This window comes from Aquila chrysaetos, chromosome 4 (genome assembly GCF_900496995.4).
Source record: "Aquila chrysaetos chrysaetos chromosome 4, bAquChr1.4, whole genome shotgun sequence".
Classification (NCBI taxonomy): domain Eukaryota; kingdom Metazoa; phylum Chordata; class Aves; order Accipitriformes; family Accipitridae; genus Aquila; species Aquila chrysaetos.
The window spans coordinates 46326579-46349163 of record NC_044007.1 but is presented as its reverse complement, the minus strand read 5'-3'; the positions used below and the strand labels follow the sequence as shown (position 1 = coordinate 46349163).

At 37.9% G+C, this 22585-nt stretch overlaps 2 protein-coding genes and 1 long non-coding RNA gene across 7 annotated transcripts in view; 2 read left to right on the top strand and 1 right to left on the bottom strand.

Annotated features, from left to right (window-relative positions):
* UBE2V2 (ubiquitin conjugating enzyme E2 V2) overlaps positions 1-10156 on the top strand; it is a 29422-nt gene extending 19266 nt beyond the window's left edge. Inside the window, exons 3-5 of one of the 2 annotated variants that reach the window (XM_030011554.1) lie at positions 2380-2505; positions 9057-9114; positions 9288-9523. In XM_030011554.1, the coding sequence (XP_029867414.1) occupies positions 2380-2505; positions 9057-9114; positions 9288-9337 (234 nt within the window). In that variant the 3' untranslated portion in view covers positions 9338-9523. Of the gene's footprint in view, positions 1-2379; positions 2506-9056; positions 9115-9287 lie in introns of both variants that reach the window. The other variant, XM_030011553.2, reaches the window with a different exon arrangement.
* Positions 10157-19727: 9571 nt separating this feature from the next.
* On the bottom strand, positions 19728-22342 carry LOC115340739. Its single transcript, XR_003923153.2, has 4 exons — positions 22035-22342; positions 20709-20801; positions 20416-20474; positions 19728-20300 (listed from the first exon to the last, which is right to left on the bottom strand). It is a non-coding gene; the product is annotated as an uncharacterized LOC115340739 (long non-coding RNA).
* Positions 20117-22585, top strand: part of LOC115340737 (chloride channel protein C-like) — a 134192-nt gene continuing 131723 nt past the window's right edge. For all 4 annotated transcript variants that reach the window (XM_030012720.2, XM_030012721.2, XM_030012719.2 and 1 more), the window contains exons 1-2: positions 20117-20405; positions 21309-21438. In XM_030012720.2, the coding sequence (XP_029868580.1) occupies positions 20155-20405; positions 21309-21438 (381 nt within the window). In that variant the 5' untranslated portion in view covers positions 20117-20154. The remainder of the gene's footprint in view (positions 20406-21308; positions 21439-22585) is intronic.

The window sequence follows — 22585 nt, the reverse complement described above, 5'->3', positions numbered from 1 at the left end:
TAATGTCTTCCAGAGTAACAGAATTGCAGAGTTAGATTCAGTGTAATTCAAGCTCCTTTTGGAAGTCAGTTTGTTGCAACTTGCAGCAGACTGTTTTGAACATCTGCATAATTGTGCTGAGCTCCTAAGATTTGGGTGCATTTGAGAGAGAATCAATTTAAAATATAAGTGTAATGATGGTATGCTTTGGATACTAGCTTTTGTGGAGTAACAGTGTTTGAATACATTTTGAAGAAAGTTTGTAGTCTTACATGTTTTGAAAAGAACTTGCAAATGTGAGCTAAATAAAGTAGTGTCTCCCTGACTCTCCAAGCAGCCTCCAGAACTGCCTGTGACTGGTTTCTGGTTCAACCTAAGGTAGATTCCGAACACATCTTTGAAGGGAGTGATTATTATGTAGGAGCCCTTATGTTATAATATAAAATAAAAATAAAAAACCAAACCAAAACCAAGCTGGGGTGCACTTTTAATTCTGGTCATTTTATATTGCTGTCATTTTATTTTCTTTATGAAGGAGTGCATGCAAGTAATATTTTGGGCCATTTCGGGGACATGCAGTCTTGCTGATAGAATGACTTGCAGTACATGGCAGTTGTAGAAAGTGAAAGCCAGTGGTGGCACCTTGAGAAGAATCGCATATCCAGTTTCAGGGTCTGTAGAAGATGGGTGTTTTTAGAATTGGCTGAGTTATGCAGACAGTATGCAATTAGGCAGAACACAGAGAAAGTTGCTAATACTGTCCACAGCATGAAGTTTTTCACATATGTGGCTTCTCTAGAGCTGTGCAAAAATTGCTTATCAGGTTTTTTTCTTGCTTCGTTTGAAAGGTAAACCAACATGGAGGGAGGAGGGGAAGATTTGTTTTGGATTAGAGGAAATATTTATCTGACCCCCCAAAAATGGAGTTTTAGGCTTTTTGGGGAGCTGGCCAGGGATGCTTGGCTTGCAGTGAAACAGTGACTTTTAAAACTGAGCAAAATTGAGAAGCCACCTGGATAGGAATAAGGGAATGAGAATGAGTGCCGTTCTTAGGATTTTTCAGAGTTGTGAGCAGTATATATATATATATATTTTGGCCTATTTCCACTATAACTGACAGCATCCCTTTCTGGGCAAGGAAATTGTTTTATCTGGGTGAATAATGATAATTTTTATTACTGTGTTTTCTTGTGATGGTAGCAGCTATGGTACCTGTAGCAGGACAAGATTACTTTTATTTGGCCTTTAGTTTTTAATGGGAAAGAATAATAGAAAACCTTTTTTCTAACAAAGGATGTCCTGCTTTGCCTTGTTTCTTTCTGACCCACTTGCTGCTCAGTCTCTGTGGCTTCTCAAAATTATGGGACATGGTTAGGGTGCTTCAGTAGTCCCATTTCCAATCTGCCTTTTAATTGACCACAGAGTGGACTGTCATTTGATAACTTGACTGTGTGGTTGATACTTTTACTTGGAGAGAATAACAGCTGGCTAATGGAGAACAGCTTAAAGATGTTCTTTTGGAAAGCTGAGAGGCATGTTACTGCTTTTGATTCATGTTAGCTGTATCTGTTACGCCAGTGGAAAGACAGGTGTAGAAACTGGGTTTATCTTCCTTTTGGAGCAGAGGCGTGTGCATCAGTGACCAGCAAAGCCACTGATACCTTTTATTGTGCGTGGCCCACTTGACAAGGTTAAAAAAAAAGAACCATATTCATTTTAATTGCACTTTCTCAAAATATATTTGCACTTAGAATGATCTGTTCCATGTCACTTTGGAGTGATGTTTTCTGCAAACTAGCTGTCACTTTACTGTCCAAAGTTCATAAATACTCTAATAAACCAAGCAATCCTCAGCTATGGAAGTTTTAGATATCTTCTGGAGTGTTAATTACTTCCAGAATATGTTTTTTGCAAATACTATTTTCATCTTGTTCTTGGTTGTGTCTTAACTGTTGGGTTATTGGCATCTTCGTCTTTCTCCATTTCCAGTTTTTTTGCAGTGTTAGATAATTTTTTACAGGGGAAAATGGTAATTTTCCTAAAGATTATTGATTTTCTCTCAGTTCCCTACTGTGCCAAAGTTGTTTTGGGAATGCAGGTGGGTAGGAAGGATAATAGAAAATGTGAAGTAAAAGAAGAATTGTATTCTGTTAAAACCTTTGTATGGTATAGTCAGTAAGTAGTGTAATTTATACATATTCATCAAGTAATCAATATAACCAAAACAGTGGAATATCAATCAGTAATCCAGGTACATTCAACTGGTACGTAATATTAACAGATTTATAATTATTTCATATTTCTTAATCTTTATTCCTCTTGCCTTTGCTTTGTTTTTTTTTTAATTTATTAATATTCAGCTTTCAGTAAGATGCATTAGTCTGTCTCTTTGCTTTCTAGACAAACTATGAAAACAGAATATACAGTCTGAAAGTAGAGTGTGGACCTAAATATCCAGAAGCACCTCCTACAGTTAGATTTGTAACTAAAATTAATATGAATGGAATAAATAATTCCAATGGAATGGTAAGTTGAAATGGTAAGATCAACCATGTTGTTAATCTGCTCTATAAATTATTTCTGTGAAAAAACCCGGTGAGGAATATGCATGTTGGACAGAGCTTTCATATTTAAATTTTACAATATAAGTACTTGGTTTAAATCAAATTTTGGTTGCCTACTACTTCAAATCTTTAGGTATTTACAATATGTTAGTGGCTCTTAGTGGCTTATCAATGAGATGAGCATTATTTATAGTATTGAAACAGTTGTTTCTTTTAAATGAAGCTGAAGATTTTAGTTTTGAACAGAAAAAAAATAAGTGTTTAAGCCATGTGTAGGTATTTCCCTTGTAATACTCTTGTAAAAGAGGATTAGATTGATATTGTAACAGGAGTATTACAAACTTCATCTGATGTTTCCATTAATTAAGGGAGGTTATTACTGATGAGTCTTGCTCTGGATGTAGTAACTTACCTGTAATGAACCAATGTATTTAAACTCTTATTTTCTTTGTACTGGGTTTATTCAAATCCAAGGTGATTCTGAGCTTCAGTCTTAAGATCTTTTGATATAGATGGTAATCACTTTCATTTTAAAGATCAATTTGCCGTAAGTTACTTTCACTGATCCTGCACTTAGAGTGGGATGAATTCATGTACATGAGCAATGACAGCAGCTCAAGGAAGCTTGTTACTCCATTATTCACTAGATACTTTAATCCTGTGACTAAGTCTGAGGTACCCTATTGCTCAGTGAAAAGAGGTGTGAGCCATCTTGTATTTACAATGGTATATGCATATATCAGCAGGAAATACAAAAATATATCGCGCTTGTGTGTGTGTACGTTTGTTTTTAGTGAATGCAAAGTAATCGGTTAAGGTAATACTTAAAGGTGAGTCAGAGCATCTTTGGATTTTAAATATTTTGCAAGATCTAAAAGAAAGATGGACTTGCATTTGTGTAATTAACAGTACTGAAATGTGAAGCTTTAGTATCTCAATGACTGTAGCTGCGGGAGAGGTTCTCAGGGGTTCATTTGAGCTGTTGTAGGTGGTAGGGTGGTATACTAGCCAGTCATGCAAAACCAGTGCACTAACACTTCAGAAATAATCTAAAATTAATTTGGAGGTACTTCTTGCATAGCTAATAATTTTACTCTACCTGAAGATCTTACTAAAATTGCTATCTAAAAACCAGCTGTTGCCCTCCATCACAACTGTGGCTTGTTGCCTAAGTATATGTGTTTATTAAGAGGTTGTGACTAGCAAAAGCTGCCAATCTGGAATGCAGCAGAGCTTTTGGTTTGTTTGTAATACTATTTTCAAACCTCTCCCTAGTAACATGTATTATTCTGAATCACTAAAGAAGTATGCTCTCATTGCTTCATCTGTGCATGCCTCAGAGTATAGGTGTTGGTTTCCAGAAGCAGAATCTCAGACCTGCAGAGCCTGAATGCTCATGTTTACCGGGCCATTTGGCTTGAACTTTTGTTTGGAGAACTCTACACTCCCTCAGCTTGCTGAAGAGCAGTGTGAATGCTGTACCAGGAAATATGCCTCGTCGTTTTAAAAGCAGTGTTAAAATCCCGTTATCACTACAGGAAAATTTGGGTTTAGTAAGTTTATAAGCTTGTACAGAACCTTCATTCAGTTTTTCCCCAACAGTTCTATAAACAAGTATATCTTATGAAGGATTTGCTATGCAAATGCATAACTTGTCTTTTTAATGGATTTAAATAGGACTAGATATTATTTTTAATGAAAACAGTTTTCGTAACTAATGAATTTAAAACACATTCATTATGTAATTTTTTATGTGTCCGTTGTCCTGATATCTTGCATTTTAGGTTATTTCATCATTGTGCTCACTAGAGTTGTGTTCACTACAATCTGTCAGATAAACCAGGGGGCATGTTCAGCATCCTGGAACAGTTCCCATTGCTGCTTCCTGTTTTAGTTCCTTCTTGTTTCTTTCAAGCCACTCTTCCAGTTTCTGATCCTCTTTCACTTAATAGATCATAAGCGGTTTGCCGTGTTCTTTGAATGAATGACAGGGTTTCATCTTCAGACAAGCTCTACTATCCATGCTTCTGTGTGCACCCTGTTTTTTGACATGTGGCCAGCTTGTCATCACATTGCTTGTAGATGTCATGAAAAAGTTGGTGACTTGCAGAAAAGAGACCTGAGATAAACAGCCACTGAAATTGCATGTCCTAGCAGTGTTATCATACTACTCAAAACATTTGTAACATTGTTAAGGTACACTTTACACAACATGTGTGCCAGTTCACACCTGAGGAAAAGTAAGGCCCCCAGCGTGAGTTCAGAGGGTGATAATTTCTCTTGAGTTGGACTGTGAATAGTAGAGAGGGGAGATGGATATGTGCTAGAGTTATCGGGGCTTTAAGGAAGCTAGTCTTGTACTGCCTTGTTGGCAGTGGTTCTCAGCCTTCTTGACTTACAAGTCCCTTTACGCTTTGCATGAAAAGTGCACGTGTGTCATGAATTTATTAATACTGACAGTTACAAGTTTACTGACTTTTTGTTTGATTTTTCTGAGAGAGGAGTTTTGCTTATATGTAACTTTTCCATCAGCAGCATATTCTCAGGGCTCCCAGAGATCGCCGTTCGATAAATTTAGTGCAAGAAAGGAGAGGACTACTTCAAGAGTATTTAATCTCAAAAGACTAAACTTACATGCTCTGAGTTACCCTGTTAAATTGCCTTTTCTTATCTGCAAGTTAGTTTTTGTGGTTTTCTGCTTTTCAATTTGCCTTTGGAGCTACTGCATTTCTATACAGAATTAGGGTACTAAGTTCAGAAAAGCTAGTCCAAGTACTTATGTAGGGCTGGACAAAATTAGCCTTTATGTGCTAATGGCATTACTGTTGTAAAACTGTACTGAAATTATCATTCTTAACGCTGCAGGGTCTTTTCTCTTGGAGACTTGTGTATCCTGTATTGGTAAAACACAGGTTGCATTCTGAAGTGCTGTTTATTTTGCCATGGTCTTTTGAGGATGTCTGATTTTGCATCTGTGAGAGTGCTCTTCAGCAGTCTATCTTCCAGGATTTGCAATCACTTCTGTTCGTCTAGATACCATTTACAGCTGGAAATACTTGTTTCCTTTAAACTTGCTTGGGACTTTGTCAGCTATAAACTTGTAAACTGTTGTCCAGTTACAGCTTTGAGTATGTTTATTGTAGACTAAGCAGTTTGCTACTTCTTAAAGTTAAGATATTGGGAACATTATAAACACTGAATACTTTGCAACATTGTGTAAAATTATTTGTTTTAATTTCAATTGTTTAGAAAAAATTATGCATTATACATATTGCTTCTCTTGCTGTTCTTTAAGGATTTACAGTGAGGTACCCCCAGAATAAAATAGTCTTCAGGTTGCAGTTTTCAGGTTTATTAGCTTTTATGTGACCTTGAAACTTCTCCCTCTGTGTCCCAGGATGTGTCCTTGAATATTATCTACTGCTTTTGTGTGATTTGAACATAGTTTGTGTCATTCTTCCGAATTTCTTACCATTGTTCTTCATAAAGTGAATTTATTGTGCACTAACTTGGAAATAAATTCTGCAACACAGAAAACAGAACCTGAGTCAAAATCTTTACTGCTGCGAGATGTCATGAAAAAAGTTGATGACTTGCCGAAAAGAGACTTGAGATAAACAGCAATGAAAATGTCATGTTGCAGCAGTCTTTACTCAGAAAACATTCATAATGTTATTAAAGCAGAGTCTACAGTCTGCGAGTTTGTTGTTACAAATTCCCAGCCAAGAAAGAAAAGCTGGAGGAGCTTACTTTTAAGTGATCAGGTTTCATATTCCAGTACAGCCAGTGTAGGTAGAATTGCGTTGTTTGAACAGCACTGGTGACTGACTGCTATGTGCTGTAACTGAGGCAGATCTCCAGGCTTGAGAGAGCCTACAAAGGCAAAGTTGAGGAGAAGGAAGATGATATGAAAGCAGAATTGCCAAGCTGAAGATAGACATTCATTTGAGGAGTCCCAGAGCAACTGCTTTTCCAGCCATTTTTTGCTTACCCAGTCTTTATCTGAACAGATAATTATTTTAGATTTTGGTAGGTTTGAGAAAGAAAACTAAACCTACCTTTTTCTTCTTATCCATGTTGCTTTACCAGTGGTCTTCTAAAACAGTTTACTATCATATGGGCTTCCACCCCTAAGTGCACATCTTTCCTGGTTGGGAAATCTTCTGTTTCAACCATTACCTTGTCCCAGATAGTCGTTTACTGTGGCTTCTTTCCCTCTTATTTTTCTCAGGGAGATTATTGATTTTTTTTTTTTTGGCAGGTCAGTGACATGTAATGTGATCTCTCCTCAGCCACTTTAGTAGAAAGTATTGTGATTCAGACTAAGATGGAAATTTTTTAACTACTGGTCTGCCAAAGGACTTAAATCAAAGCATTCAGGGAGTACTCTCACATTTTGTTCCATTTTGCTAAATTGAAGAGGATGTCAGGTTAGCTGCAGAGAAGTACTAACAAATGTTAGTAAGTGTGTCTGTGTGTGAGAGGGGGGAAGTAAGCTCTTAAACATCTGCAGCTATATGCTAAGTGAACATAAGATCTGAGCCCTCGTTCATTCTGTTACTTAACCCCCATGAAGTTTTTCTTCTTTCTGTAGGACCTCATGAGGAAAAATGGTGGTCTCATGCATTTCGCATAGCATTTTCTGTGTGGAGAACAATTTTGAGTAGTGTGATATTTACCATTCTAACTTTTGACATTAATTCATGTTGTTCCTAGTTTGCTGGGTCCAGCTCGTTGGATAGAAACTCTGGAGTGTCCTTCTTTAATCTTATCTAGAAGGATTGGAGAGGAAGAGATATCTATAAGAGCTTGGTACCTCAGAACAAAGATTCAGGCTAAATGATGCCTTACTTAAGCAGCTACTTGATAACACAGGTGATCTCAGAATTTCCGTTTTACTCACTGTTGGTTTTATCTAATAGTCTGCCTTTTAAGAAAACAGAACCTGTTTTCCAGTTGCAAGAATTATCCTGCTCTGATACTGGCTCTTACCTACCACATTAAACCAAATACCCCTTTAAAAAAGAAGTAGTAGTAGTCCAGGAATTACAGTGATGGTCTGACCAGTGTTACTTTCAAAACCTTTCTGGATTAGATCATACACTCACGCGTATTTTAAACTGGCATGATCTTGCTGCATAATGGACCTTTCCTTTTGATGCCCTTTTTCTTCCTAATTTATTAATGTTTGCAATAATAAGTAATCTGACCGTCTTTTATACTGTAGTTTGATGATATGCTGTCTTTGGCAGCTCTGCTGACTTAAAGGGGTTCCTGACTCAGAGCAGAACATTATTTGTGTGAAGAGAAATGCTTATAGTGCTGAACTGTGAATTGGATGAAGGATCCTGCTTAGGGACTTCCTTCCAGGGTGTTTTTTTAAACTGGATGGGTTCTGTCAATTCAAGTTGGAAAGTAGCTCCACATACATTTCATGGTTCACCTGAGCTGATAGGCAGTAGTACTGTTAAAGGAACAGGGCCTTGTGAGGGGGAGCAGAAGTTTTTTGGGTTAGTATTGCTGCCCAAGCCAGCATGTTGTTAAATCTTGGCCTCAGTTTCCTCCTGCAAAAAGGTTTAGTCTCATCTGGTGTTCTGAAAATAGACAGCCTCACTTCAAACAATCTAGAAATAAAACATCTGTCTTAACGTTCTTATTTCTGATTCCAGTGTTGTTTTTTCTTTCAGTTTGCCCAAATTAAGATGGGATAAGAAACTTCTTGATGTTTTATGCTGCCTAAATCATAAAGCAGTGGTTTCCAGCACTTCTATAGCCATGTGGGCTGCCTGTGCTACTCTGCCAATGGAATTCAGTAGCATGCAATAGCCCTATTCCTGCCCATGGGCCTGCTTTGCAGTTGCACATCTGTACGCCCCTCTGTCTTCTGAAGTTCCTCCTTGCAGGGGCTGGGTGGCCAGGACTTACCTGCTGCCAAAACAATTCCCAAGCTGACTTTCAATTGCTGACTTTCCTATGGAAACCTCCCTGTTATAATATAATTGTGTAAATTGTCCCACAGGTTTTATAAACGCATAGGAGAAGTCCCATGTCCTTTCCTTTCAGTTCATATTCAAATTGGTAAGTGATGTACAGTAATATTCACGGCTCCATAAGATGACTTACTGTAAGAAGGATGCAAAGAACTAAGAAATGTCCAAACATTATGAATCAGTTATTTCAATATTTCAAGCCATTTCTTAGTGTACGTAGTGACTCTTTATGTATCAGAAGCATCATGTAATATCGATGTGAAATAAATCACTAACAATACTTGTAGCAAGGGAAATTTTCCTTTAGAAAGTTATTCTACGGACTCTTGTGTGGCAGGTTCTTTTAAAGAACTGAGGAAAACCCAAGTGTACGTATTGGCATAATGAAGATGATTATTTTTTTCTTTTTGGGGGGTAATTTGAAACAAATTAATAAATTTTACAAGATACGGCTCCAGTTTTGCAGTGAATGGTTCGCTGATCTCCTCCTCCCCCACCCCCTTTTCCTTCTCACTAATACTAGTATCAGCACAGATGGAAGGGTCCACCTGCATGGATCTTATTGCAGAATCTGTATCTGTGTAAGTATATGATTGTTTTCCTTAAAATATTTTATGAACACAGGGACTTTATGCCACAGAGAAAGTGTCAGGGAATGCTTAGACCCTTTCTTAGAATAATTAGGTCAATAGCAGTTATCTACGTAGAGATTTTGTATTTCATCATAACTTATAACTCTCTCTTCTATTTCCAGGTGGATGCACGGAGCATACCAGTGTTAGCAAAATGGCAAAATTCTTATAGCATTAAAGTTGTACTTCAAGAGCTAAGACGTCTAATGATGTCCAAAGAAAATATGAAGCTTCCACAACCTCCAGAGGGACAAACTTACAACAATTAATTTTAGCTGATTCTCAAACTCCTGTCTTAAAACAACAACCTTCTACTCATGTTAATGTCTTGATTAAATCTCACAATGCAAACACCCACACATTAAAAGAATTTCAGCTGGTATACATGACCTGGACATTTGTAAGAATATATATAATATATGTATGCCCAATATGTTTTCAGGCACTATGGGAGAAAAAGGCAGCACAATTATTTTTTTTTCTCTTATCGAGGCACTGTCATTTAAGCATAAGCCTGAAATAGCCTAAAATTGGAATTCAGGTTTTACAAGATGAAAGCATGACAGAAAGTGTCAGATTGCTGTGGAATAATATATGTTTCTGAAAATAATCTCTTGAGAAGGCAAAATATAAATGGCATGCTTTATCCATCTTGCTTAGTAAAAGAGCTGCAGTTAAATTTGTTTTAAAGTAGCAGGTACAGTGAATACCGTTGCTCATCTTGTTTAATTTTGCAAGGGTGTGGGTGCCGACTACTAGTAGTGTCACAAAGTATGTTCAGGATTGTTTTGATACCTGTATTTATAAAATGGGGGGATTAATTTCTGTTAAGCAGCTCCTGTGTGTTACATGTATCGGACATGGCAAATATTTGTTTACAGTCTTTGTTCTAATAAACCATGCATTTAAGTTTTAGTGAAACAAAGGAAATGTATGGATATGTGATTGAGATTAAAGTTAGTCTTAAAATGTAAATAAAATGTGGAAAGTGTCTGAGGCTGTGCCATTTCTATAATAGTGATGTAATATATGTACAGTAACTTGCAGAAGTAGTGGAAAGCCAAACATAATACTGCTGCTGGTTTTACATGCACCTTTTATTCTTACCACTTTTGTATGCTTAGTTTACTTGAGAGGTCAAGGTATTCCATTTGTGGCAGGGGAGTAAGTTCTGTCATCTGTAGTACCACTTCTTTAGACAAGAAGTCTCTTGCACTGTATATATATCTATATCTATATCTATAAAATACCAACCCCAAAATAAAAACAAAAAACCTTGCCTACCCACCTCTCCATCACCTCCCCTCCAGATTCTTTTGAGAAATGAGCATAACTTCCACTTTGCTTACTTGACCTCTGAGCAGTTTTCAGACCACATTGCTGAAGTCTGTCCTACTTCTCAGTCCTTTGTGTTGCTTTTGCAGTTGCTGCCTTGATTCTTGCTTTCTTGCATCTTTTCCTCTTTTATGTTTCTTGCCTTTTTTTGTTGTCTGTTCCACTTTTGCCTTTTCTGAAACACACAAAAAAGAAGCTTCAGGAAGCTTTAATAAAAATTACACCTGTGTTACAGATCATCATATTTCCATCTGCGTTCTGTGTATCATATGCCATGACACCACTGTCTTCGTAGCTAGAATGCTTTCTGCCTCTCCTGCAATTGTTGGTCTGTTTTTTTCAATGTATTCTGTCTGGTGGGAGCTCTGGTTTTAGTTCTGTTACTGATTTCTCATAAGAAAGTAGTTAATGCTATCCTTTTGGAAATTATACCTTCTTTCCCCAACCCCATCTTGGAAAATGCAAGCCTTTGTTTATTTTGGTGAGAGCATGTAACATTGGGAGCAAGTCAGCTATTTGCATTCAAAATTTTATTTAGTGGTTCTTTTGAAAAAGTGAATATAAACAAAAGCCATCAACAGCCAGGTAACTTTCTTGGATATGCCTTTGCCTATTTCTGATGTAAAGAATGAACGTTTTAAAGCAATAAACTAGGTGTTCTTTTTTTTTTTAATGGAAAGGTTTAATTAGTATTTGTCAGTTTATGCTTTTTAGACAAATTGGACACTTCCAGAATTGGTGGATTTGTAGCTGCCAGCTACCTCGTGTCTGTATTTATATAACATATCGTTTGTGATGGTTTGGCTGAAGTGCATTGCAACATTTTCTTACTTGATTTGAATTATTTTGATGCCATTAAATCTTTTTTTCTTACACTAATACTGCTAATCTATATTTAATCAATTAAAATAATGGAACTGTACAGTTCTGAGATGTGAATTTTGGGGAAAATTTCAACATAAACTATTGAGAGAATGAGAAATACTCATAGACTATTACATATTTGGTAACCTAATTTAAGAGACTGACTTATTCATGGAGCATGAAAAAAGGCTGGTTGTTTGCTTGTTTGTATGTGATGCAAGTTGATCCTGCAACAGTTACCCCTCCTTGTCTGTAGTCTTAACCATTTGTATCTGTGAAAATCTGCATATCCAGTTGTAACCAGATAACATTTTGCAGAAGAAAAAAAAAGTGGAGGAGGGAGTTGACGTGATCTCTGACACCAGGGTATGTAATGTAAAGGATGACTGTAAAAATATTCCTGCAGTGATTTTAACTGTTGTTTTTCCATTTTGCTCACACTGGAACAAGTCTAAGTGTAATTAATTACAAAATTTTAAAATGTCTTTGACTACTGCATAAAGCCAAGAGCCTCCTCGAAACTCTTATTACCTGAAGAAGATTTTGAAGCACTGCTGCTTACTTTTCTCTAGAAGGGTTACGTTGTCTTACAGGTATCCCTGTCTGATCAGTGTTCACTTAGTAATATGTTTTCTCATGTTCTTGCAGTTTCTCTTAGGTAACCTACTTATATGCCAAAATTTTAATTTTCCTCTTGTAAGTGTTTAAATTGTATTATGTTCTTTTGGCAAGATTTGAATTTGCTATTGTTAGCAAGTGTGTATTTTTTTCTTCTCAAAACTGTATTTGTACATCTTGCAAAGTAAAGCACCATTTTAAGCCAGTTGTATGAGGGGCAAAGTGCAAAAGTTCTAAATATAATGTTTTTTTTCAAATTGCATTTGAAAATTTGTATCACGTTGGTGGTCATCAACTGTGATTTAAACTAGCGTTGTGCTCTGAAGCATTGCCAAGGTTCTTGTATTTTGGTTGTTCGAGGGAGGGATAAGTTTACTATAAAGCAAAGAAAAAACCCCAAAGATGGTATAATTTATGCTTCGTAAACCTTAAGATATAATGAGGAAGCCTACGGAAATATCCACGTTACAAATAATGTGCCTTACTCATTGATAATAAAGTACATGAAATGTTGCAAGGTGTGCACCTACCAACTGCCTTGATTGCACTTATCTTCCTGAAAGCAAATTGAGAATACTTGACACCCAGCGAGACAGAGTCAGGAATGAATCCCTCAACTATTATGAAATAAATGCATAATGCACATTCCTCCTAAATGTTTGTTATTGTATAGGGGATACCTAAAGGAAAATTTTAGTGCATCCTATGACAGTTGATCAACTATGATGATAATAATAAACTGTGTAATTTGGACAAGTATTTGTGTTTTACATGGTTACTTATATGGTGAGTTTGTGGAAATGTATTTCTTATTTAGTAGCTTTTGGGACAATAATTCAGGGCCTAAAAATATTTATTACACTTCTCTTATAATATTTTTTTGATGCAGAAGGCTCATTTAGCAGGCCACCTGGTAATCATCCTATGACAGAGGCAGGGTGTCTGACTACTACTTGGTTTTATTCTGACCTCTAGTTTTTGAAAACTCAGCCAGATTGCCCCAGGTGTGGCTAGTCTCAACTGCTAGAGAAGGAGAAATAAACTGATATTAAGCAAGTCTAACTATGTGTTACTGTAACAAAAAAAGACTGCTGTTGGTCTTCTTTCTTTTATGGAAGTAAAATTCCAGATAGAAGTGAAGCAGTGGGAAAAAATATGTTTCTCAGAAATTTTCCTCAATAATGTGTTCAGAACTCTTTCATGAAGCCTAGGAAGATTTCTGAGGTCGGGAGGTATTGGAGGAACATGATAAATGCCTGTGGTCTTTCTTTAATACTAATTTAAAAAAAAAAAAAAAAAAAAAAAAAAAAGCTTTAAAACTAATGCATCTTGTGTTAACTTTACATGAGGAAACAGTTGTGGGAGAGAGTTTTCTGAAAGAAATCATCTGTTCTGGTGGTTGTGTTATTCCCTGAAACAGTGTGTTACACCTTTTCTGTTGCAGACCCAGCGGATCATGGGCTAAAACCATATGAAGGATGTATTGCCTGTAATGCTGGAAGTATGAAAATAACTTACTGAGGCTGCTTTAAAAAAATACAAAAGAAAACACTTCACTAGCTGATCTCAGCTTTCACAGGAATGAGTACTCAATTCAGTGGTTAAAATACCAGCTTTCTACATTACCTTAGTGTTAATGTGGTTTGTAACTTTTTTTTAACTAAATGGATGTATACCTTCAGCTCAATTGATAAACAGTTTTAAATGAATGTACAGTGAATTGCATTCTATAAAATACGTGCCATATACCAACTCTCAAGTAGCATTCCCATATTCAAACAGTTCCATGAAGTTTTTCAGTCTTTACCATTTTAAAATAGTGAGAAATACAAAAAGCCTTTTTATTATTTATACTAGTACCAAACTATATAAATGGATAACTTAATGGATGATGTTGAGGTAATGTACAAATAACCGGTGCTTGGGATCTCTTGATATAATGCATGTTTTCTATACAAACTTACGACTCTTCACCATTTCTTAAAGGAAGCATCCCAACCTTCTGCTTTTAATATATGCAGTATGGATAAAATGTAAACATGGTTTTATAATGTATAAACTATGCAGCTTGGGTTTTAAAAAAATATACTGTATGTTGTTAACTCAAAAATACTAAAGGAATGGCTATGCAGACATAAACAAGGAAGGAAAGAAGGTTTTCATCAGCTGCTTTTTGCTTGTTCCCACTCTGCTCCCTGGTTATTATTACAGATGTGTAGGTATGCTGATTTAATGCATTGGCTGTTTTCATTTTGAATTATTATCACTCCTACTACTATATTGCTATTATATTACTATTATCTTTTTAAGCATGCAGGAATGAGAAAGGGAAGGGGGGAAAGGGTTTGATATCCCTTTGCAATTTCTGATTAAAAATTATAAAGAAAAGAAGAAACCTGGTAAACACAACTGTTACTGACTTGACTTGAGAATAGACCGTGAAAAATTGGCTATTTTTTTTCCAATTGTCACAGGAATAAAAGCTGTTACAATTAGGATGAGAGCAGCTCAAATGTTAGAGCTGTGAAGTTATCCTGAAGATGTGGAAGAGGGTATTTGTAGCAGGTCTTTCCAGTGTCATGAAAATTGGGTTAATACGGAAGAAAGGGTTGAGCCTCTCGGAATGACTTTGGGAGATGAACTAGCAATTGGAACTCCTTAAATTCAGCCTGACAGGACTTTAATCTCTTTCACTTTTTTTGAGATAGAATATTCCTGCATTTAAAATTGTTAAACACTGTGGTGAAGTACAGCAAGTTGAGATGAGACCCCCATTTCTTTTAGGTTTTGATATGCAAAATTTGCCACCTTGAGGAGCTGTGTAAATGAAAAGCACGGAAGTGTGTGATGCTGGAGGCTGGCTCTTTAGTTCCCAGGTTAATCTAAGTGATTGGTGATCAGCAGTTTTAAGTTTAAATGTATGTGTGTAGTTAATAGAGTCAATACTATCAATGAGAAAAGTCTACGCTAAAAGCTCTTTGCTTTTGGTGTGGTATCAGGTGAATTACCAGCAACCCTCACCCCCCACGTTTTCTGGCCGACAGTTTCTTCCACTGTTTGTTGTTTGCTGGACTGCAGCAGTTTCAGGAGAGAGCATTATTTCCCCTCTCTGGGTGGTGTGTCACGCTTTGAACTATGGGACCGTCCGCTTCTGAGAAATCTCTAAACTCCTTGCCACAACATCACAGTGTCAGGATTCGTGGAGACAGACATAGTCATCTTGGTTTGTGTTTTCTGAAGCCATTTCCTGACGTATGTACATTTTTTTAATGTATGAAGATTCGCAGATTACGTTTATGATCTCGTATGGTACTGCTAACCTGTAACAATATATTAGATTTGTTACAGCCTTATCAGAAAATGTTTCAAACATCTATGTCCTTACAGTCAGCATCAAATGTACGAGTCATTGCATTTATAGCAAAATTCTGATGCTGTTACTACTATGCTTCCATTTCTTAAATGCTGTAATTTTGAAGTACTGAAATATGTGAAATGAAATTTTATAGCCATGATGTTTCTAGTTAGCAGTGATTTTTATATCACTATTCAATCATAACGATAATTATTTGCTTCCTTGAGCTGTCATTCAGATTGCACATTAAACAGTCATTATTTAAAATCTTTGAGTGTCACCTCAGTTAGTAGTATGGTGGTTTTGATCTTCAGAGTGGGATGCTGTGAATAGAGTACTGCTTCGGAAGCTCTTCATTCTACCGCCCTGCTTTCAATCTGTTAAAAAAAAAAAAAAATCTGAACTGCTCGTGTTCCTTAGAGTAGTAACTATTTCTGGCATTTCAAATACTCTTTGCTTCTGCCTTCAGATATGTTTGGAATTGTGTTATTCATTCAGTGTAACAACGTTGACTCTCAATCTCTAATGCTTTACTGTATTTTTGTGATTTTATGACTATAATATCTGTATGATAATTAGTATTAAAACAGAAGCCAACAAAAATGGTGCACTGCTTTACTTGACAGATGCACAAATCACATACACTGCACTAACGAGCCTGTAGCTGAAGACAAGGGGGCAGTGGAGAGGGAAGGAATTAATATAAGTATATACAACTCCTGACACCATTCAAAAAATACGCTGTTATTTGTCTACATAAAACTGGGGCGCCAACTAAATATTTGCTTGATTCTTACATGCCTGCTACTACACAGCTGAAATTATGTTATATAGCCATCTAGATATATGGGTGACCGGTAATTTTGCCGAGGTAGGAGTGGTTTAGTACAACCATAGCAAGAATTAGAGTTCTGTTGTAGGTGCTTTTATGTGTAATAGCTGGAATCTGATTTATGTCTGTACTATTTAAAGACAAGTGGCAAAATGTTTTGGTATGAAATACAAGCTGAATTGCTAATGCTGTTTGGTGGGTAGTTCTTATTTGTTGCGGCTTGTAATTTAGGAATACTCATTTTGCATTTTCACAGTATTGGTCGGGTTTATTCCACCCTGGTCTTCTAAAGTATAAAGAACGCATGTATGTGCATGCATGCACATACTCTCACACTTACAGAACATTTAGTCAAATAAAATTGTGTTGTTCCTTCTCCCCAGTTATTTGGGAGGGGAGTTAGATGGGGTAGCTCAACACTTCGTGTTGGACTGGCCAGCTAGTGCTAATCATGTGGTAGCTGCATTTCTTCTGTTCACTGCACCTCACCTCTAATCCAGATCACCAAGTAGCAGTGGTCCGATCCTTTGCTGATCTTTCTAATTTCAAGGGAGCTACTTTCCAGGTCCTAACTGGAGGCAGCCTAGCTCAGCCTGCTTATGCTTACCAAAGAGGAGAGAGCTGTGCTGGTGTCTGCCCAGCCTCCTTACTCTGCCCTCGCCCTTGTGTGAGGAGTCCCGTGGTCTGCATGGAAGCTGCTTGGGAGTGGAACAAGGAGCTCCGTGGCTCGCAAACAGGGTCTTGGCAGCTTGAAAGCATGCTTTTTCCCTTCATTGATGTTTTATAACTCTCTCCCAACTAAGTGAAGTTCGATTTATAACTTGAATCTTTAAAGCATTTACTCAAACAAGTCTGTAGCTACTAGCTTTCTGTGGTGATAAGCACAGAATACAGACTCCTCCTTTCCCTCCTTGTCTCCAAAGCAGCAGTTCCCAGTTAGGCTGTGATCCCTGTGACGTTAAGAACACGTGTAAGTAAAGTAGCAAGCCTTGCAGGAGCAGGTATCAAAGCCAGAAATGAGTGGAAAGCTTGGAAACTGGTCACAGCCTGGGTTCTCTGCTCTCCTGGGTGGGAATCTTCCAGTACTGAGAAAGTTTTCTTTCATCATTGCCTATTCTTGCCTTTGTCCGTGGCTAAAACTGAGCTATGGAAGCTCTTGGATAAGCAGAGAGATCCTTGTGTGATGTTTGGAGATGAAAACTTATTGCAGAAAGCAGGCAATCCTTATGCACGCTTTACAGGACTGATAATACAGCCTCCAAAATACTTCGCAGAAGAAAGATTAAAACTCATGTTTGGCATTGGAATGTGTATGGGGGAGCATATTTAACAATGACAGCCAAAATGCATAGGTTTGGGGTCAAATTCTGATGGGGCAATTTAGCAGTATGTATTTCTAGCACAGGAATTTCTGGTACAGAATGCTTTTACCACCCCAATCTGCATTTGCCTTCTTCATCCAAGTATTCTGAAAATGACTGTTTTTCTATGTTAAGGAGGAATACCTCTTCTAGTTTTGTTGTAGAATAATGAATGCACTGTGAATGTGTGTGTGCGTGTTTTGCGAGGCCTTGTCTGTCCTCTGTAGTGTTCTCTCAGTGCCTGAATCTCTGGGATGCAGCTGTGCCCCCCTACAGTCTGAAATATCTCTGCTTTTTGCCTTCTAGCTTTTGGAACCTGGCTGTGCACTGCTTCTCAGAGGTTCATGAAATATATTTCAGATGAGTAAGCATACTGGTGGGCTTAAGTTAACTATAGAGGAGTCTGTGCAAAAAAATAATTATGGGTTAAAGTTTGAAAACTCGTTCTGTATTGTTTTTTAAAATTTGAGTACATGAGTGGGTGCCTCTGAGAATTTGCAGTACAGCTGAGCCACTGCTGCAGAGACTGGGTTGGATTCGTGTCTGATGGAAGAGGAGTTGTCAGCTTTGCTCTTCTGGCAACTAGGGACAGCCAAGACAAACGCTCAATGTGCTCTTATGGCTGGTGATGGTATTCCTGTTTGAGGAAAAACAGCTGTCCTGTTTACATAACAAATCGTCGTGACATGGAATGAGGTGTAACTGTGTTGTCTGTGAGCAGTGTGACTTAGCCTCATCCCTTTCCCCTAGAAAGGTAGCTTTAGTTTCAGGTTTCCCCCCCCCCTTTCTGTATTGTTCAGTGGATTTTGTAACTCCGTTTATGCTGCAATCTCTGTAATACCCAGATCTATTCATATATGCCAGTTTGATCTAACACAACTAGAAAATGACATCATACAAATTCCCATGTTCCAGAAATAAAGAAATGGGCTAAAGGGAGACCTTGCAGTAGCCAGACTGGGCATCCCTGAACAAAGCAGCAGCAGGGTCCTAAACTCTGCTCAGGTGCCTGCTTTTCTTATCTGAGCTCTGCTTTCCTTTGCTCCATTTTAAACTTGGACTAGTTAAACCCAACTTTTGTACAAGCACAAATTAGCAGTCTAATATCAAGACATTTTTGTGCTTAAACCCAAAACTAAGGTCTGAGCTACTGTGTTTAATAAAGCACTTACCGCTTTTTAGGTAAGACCAGTTCAAAATCAGAATCAGAACCTGGCTATTCCTCAATTCACCTTTGACTGGCGTGATTTAATTGATCGCACATCATGTGTTTGTTGTCAGATAACTTCTCTATGGGTGTAGTGGTGGCAAAGATAAATTTATTTCCTTACATCTGTAAGGCAAGTAACATTACCTTTTTTAATGCATTTACTGTTGCTCGTAGCCATTCACACAGATTCCAGCAACAATTATTTTCTAGTCTTTGGTTTCCACCTAGACCACTTTTCTTCTCCTCTTTAACTCTTTCTCTTTTTTCTCTGATGGAGAGTTGCCAGGTCTGGAATTTGCATACTACTTTTGGAATTTGTAGAATGAAATACCTGATTGAACTAGCAAAAAACCACAGTCGTGGTATAAGAAATTGGACTTTGGCCATTGCTATACCCTGATCTGGAGGTGCCCCCTGCCCCGGACAGTATTGCCTTGACGATGTGTTTTGTTACATTTGAGAAGTGCGAGTAATGGGCCACAAGGAAACTTCCAGTATTGCCAAAACCATAGGTCCAAAAGGCTTGGTTTCAGATAATTTGCATGTGGCTTGTATAAAGATCTTTTTTGCTCTCTTGCCATTTAGTACTCACTAACTGATAACCAAGAACTATTTATGTTTCTTCATTATTTGAAATGAGACCTTTCCAAATTGGTCCATGTGCCACAAAGTGGAGAGCAGCAGGAATTTTTCTCTACTCTGTCTCCAGTAAGCAAAAACATGCCTTGAAGGTGACAAACACACAGCATGTTACCAATTTTTCTTTACAGTAAATATTTGACATGCATCAAGTCTCCTGGTACTTTGAACTGCCAACTTGCAAACTACCTTGGGTAAAGTGTCCAAGCTGTAGTGAGTTTGGTAGTCTAGCAAATGGTTTTTATCCACCTAAAAAGAAATTTGACATGTAAATTCAAAGGAAACTGTATTAGAGAATAAGCTTTTTTAGGGTGCCTATATAATACTAAGAATTCAGGGTTTAACTAATGTCACTGCAACCTAGATTTTGTTTTATTTAATTAAATTGTGTGATTAGATTAGTGGATCAAGATCTTTGGACAGCCTAAAGCACAGCAAGCGATAATATCTTTAAACAGACAAAGCCTCTATGGTTTAAACATCCCTGTCCTCTGAACAGTCAGCAAGGAGCCGGTGTGATAATCTTGTACAGTGGTCAGCGTGTTCTTGGAGTGACTTCCTCACCAGAGAGCTCCAGCTCGGACGAGTTTTCGTTGCTTTGACTGTGCGGGTTCTATGCATACCCACAGCAAACCAAGGCCAAACACAAACTAGCCAAACTCTGTGCCATCCGTCCTCGCATGGTTTTCCACTCCTCTCTTTCAGTCTCAAGAAGACTGCTCTTGGGCTCACATCGTTCTTATAAACATCCCAAAGATTCTTGGAGGCGGCTGTAATGTCATCACTTTTTTCCCATAGGACACACATGGAAAATGGTGAAGAGGAGATGTTAATGGCAGAAGATCATGGGCCTGATTTGATTAATTCTCAGGATTTTAGGAGGCAATGTAGCATCATCAGAAGCAGCTTAGCATATTATCACTGCAAGGAGGAGGAGAGAGAACACCTGATAGCCCATGAGAGTTTGGATTATTTGCCTTCGCACAGTGAAGTTTATAAAAAGTGGCTACAAGAGAAAACATACAGGTAAACTTACCTTAAATACTGTTAAATTGCCTCTAAGCTATGGGTAATTTAGACAATCCAGGGACATGCCTGATAGCAGAAGGAATAAAGAAAACATTATTTATTGTTTCTGTATATAGGAAAATATTTTATTAGCATGTAGAGGGGGGCTAAGCGGCAAGCAACTTTGATTAAAAGCATTTTTTGAAAGTGCTTATGCCTTTGCTCTTGACAAATTATTAAATATGCAAAAAAATTAACTACTCAATGTATACAGCTTAAAAGGAAGAGACTTTGCATAGGTGTGGGGGAATGTTCTCTTACTGAGACTTTTCTTGAAATTCACTGCCTCTTAGTGTAATCTGCAGGAAACGTAGTGTTTGAATCTCCGTAGGGGTGCTCTAGTCCGAGGTGATACTAGAAATAAATCAGAAATTATTATTGGTGTACAATTATTATTGTAAGTATAAGTTTAGGAAAGACAGAAATTAGAGGTAAAGGTTTGCACATTTGTATGATAGGTGCTCAGTGCATTAGTTGCAGCAGAAGAAAACAGGAATTACTTTGAAATGAGTTCTGAGTGCTCTACTGAATGTTTGTTACTGAGTCATGTAACTGGATTTTGAGATGGCATCAAACAATCAGCATCTGAAAGCATATTGCACTGCTACTTATGTATTAAAAAACCAAAAGCAAAACTAAAAAATCCAACCATGTTCCTTACCCAAATGGAAATGGCTTTCACCTGAAGGTAGAGTTTTGTTGAATGTACACTTTTTAAAGAGATAGTGGCAAAACCACCCTCTTATTCGTGCAGTCATGGTTAATAATCAAAATGCTCTAAAAATGCATGTTTGTGAGAGGAAGCGTGGTAATTAGTCTTGTGCTATAGGCTGAGATGTAACTGTGTTTTCCTATTTCTAGAAAAGAGTGGGATCGCTGGCTGCTGATGGGGCTAATCGGAACAGCAGTTGGGATGCTCGCATTTTTGATTCATCAGATAATTGACTCTCTCATCAAATTGAAATGGGACCTGGTGGAAAATTACCTGCAGGTGAGCAAGAGAAAGTCAGAGTGACCTCTTCTGTGTTTGTTTGTTAGAAAACCCACATTGTAAAGTTTTAACTGACTACAGGTGCTGCCTGTCTAGGTGGGCGTGGACATGAGCCTGCGGTGTTTTATGTAGGCATGCTTTGGTGTCCTGTGCTACAACTTAGCCTGTAGTACAGTATAATATCTGATGGAGTTCTTGTCATAAGATTAATGAAGGCAGTCTTTAAAATATTGTGGCCTTCCTCTTCCTCCTTGTACATAAGGGGCATGTGCTGCTTTAGGTATTGTTGATGCCCAAGAGAAGGGATTAGGTTTCTCTTAAGGTACTTAGTGAATGTGGACCTGGTATCAGATATGTTATTTCTTTCTATGTCTGGGGCAGCTGTCTTTTGCTAATGCTGTAATAGATTATTGTGGAATGATTAATTTGTCCTTGATGGGTATCATCACCCCTGTAATAATTGGAATGGTGGTGGTAAAAATCACTGAATGGTTAAAATCAATGTAAATGTGTTGTGGGCTTATCCATGGCCACATGCTTTGAGGTGCTCCAGCATGACCTCATGCACAGCCACTGATGCTTCACGGGGTACCTACCGCAGCATGGACTTATCCACAGCCACAGATGCTTCGAGGTGTACATTCTCTAGCATGGACTTATCCATGGGCCACAATCCCTTCTGAGGCACACCTGCTAGCACAGACATAACCATGGCCACAGATGCTTCGAGATGTACCTGCTCCCACATGGACTCATCCACAGGTCACAGTCCCTTCCACTCGAGTTCACACTGGAGTTCCAGCCTGTCCAGTACAGCAGCACAGAAACGGCAGCAATGCCCTGGCCGTCTGCCAGCCCAGGCGCATCGCCATTGCTGTTATCAAAATGTTCCCAGGCACGGCAGAGTAAGACAATAAGTGGTGCAGCAGTACAGCAAGCGGTGAAAGCAAAAAGCAGCCACTTATGAGCACCAGACTCTAATATACAGTAAGACAAGCAAGCCCCATGGCAAGCACTGGAGCCTGCCATTTAATAGCTAAAAAGCCATAACAGCTATAAATTTGATCTAACACTTTCCAATAAAATCTGTCATTATCTCAAGCCCTTTGAGCCCCACATCGGGTGCCAAAAAAGATTGTCACAGTTT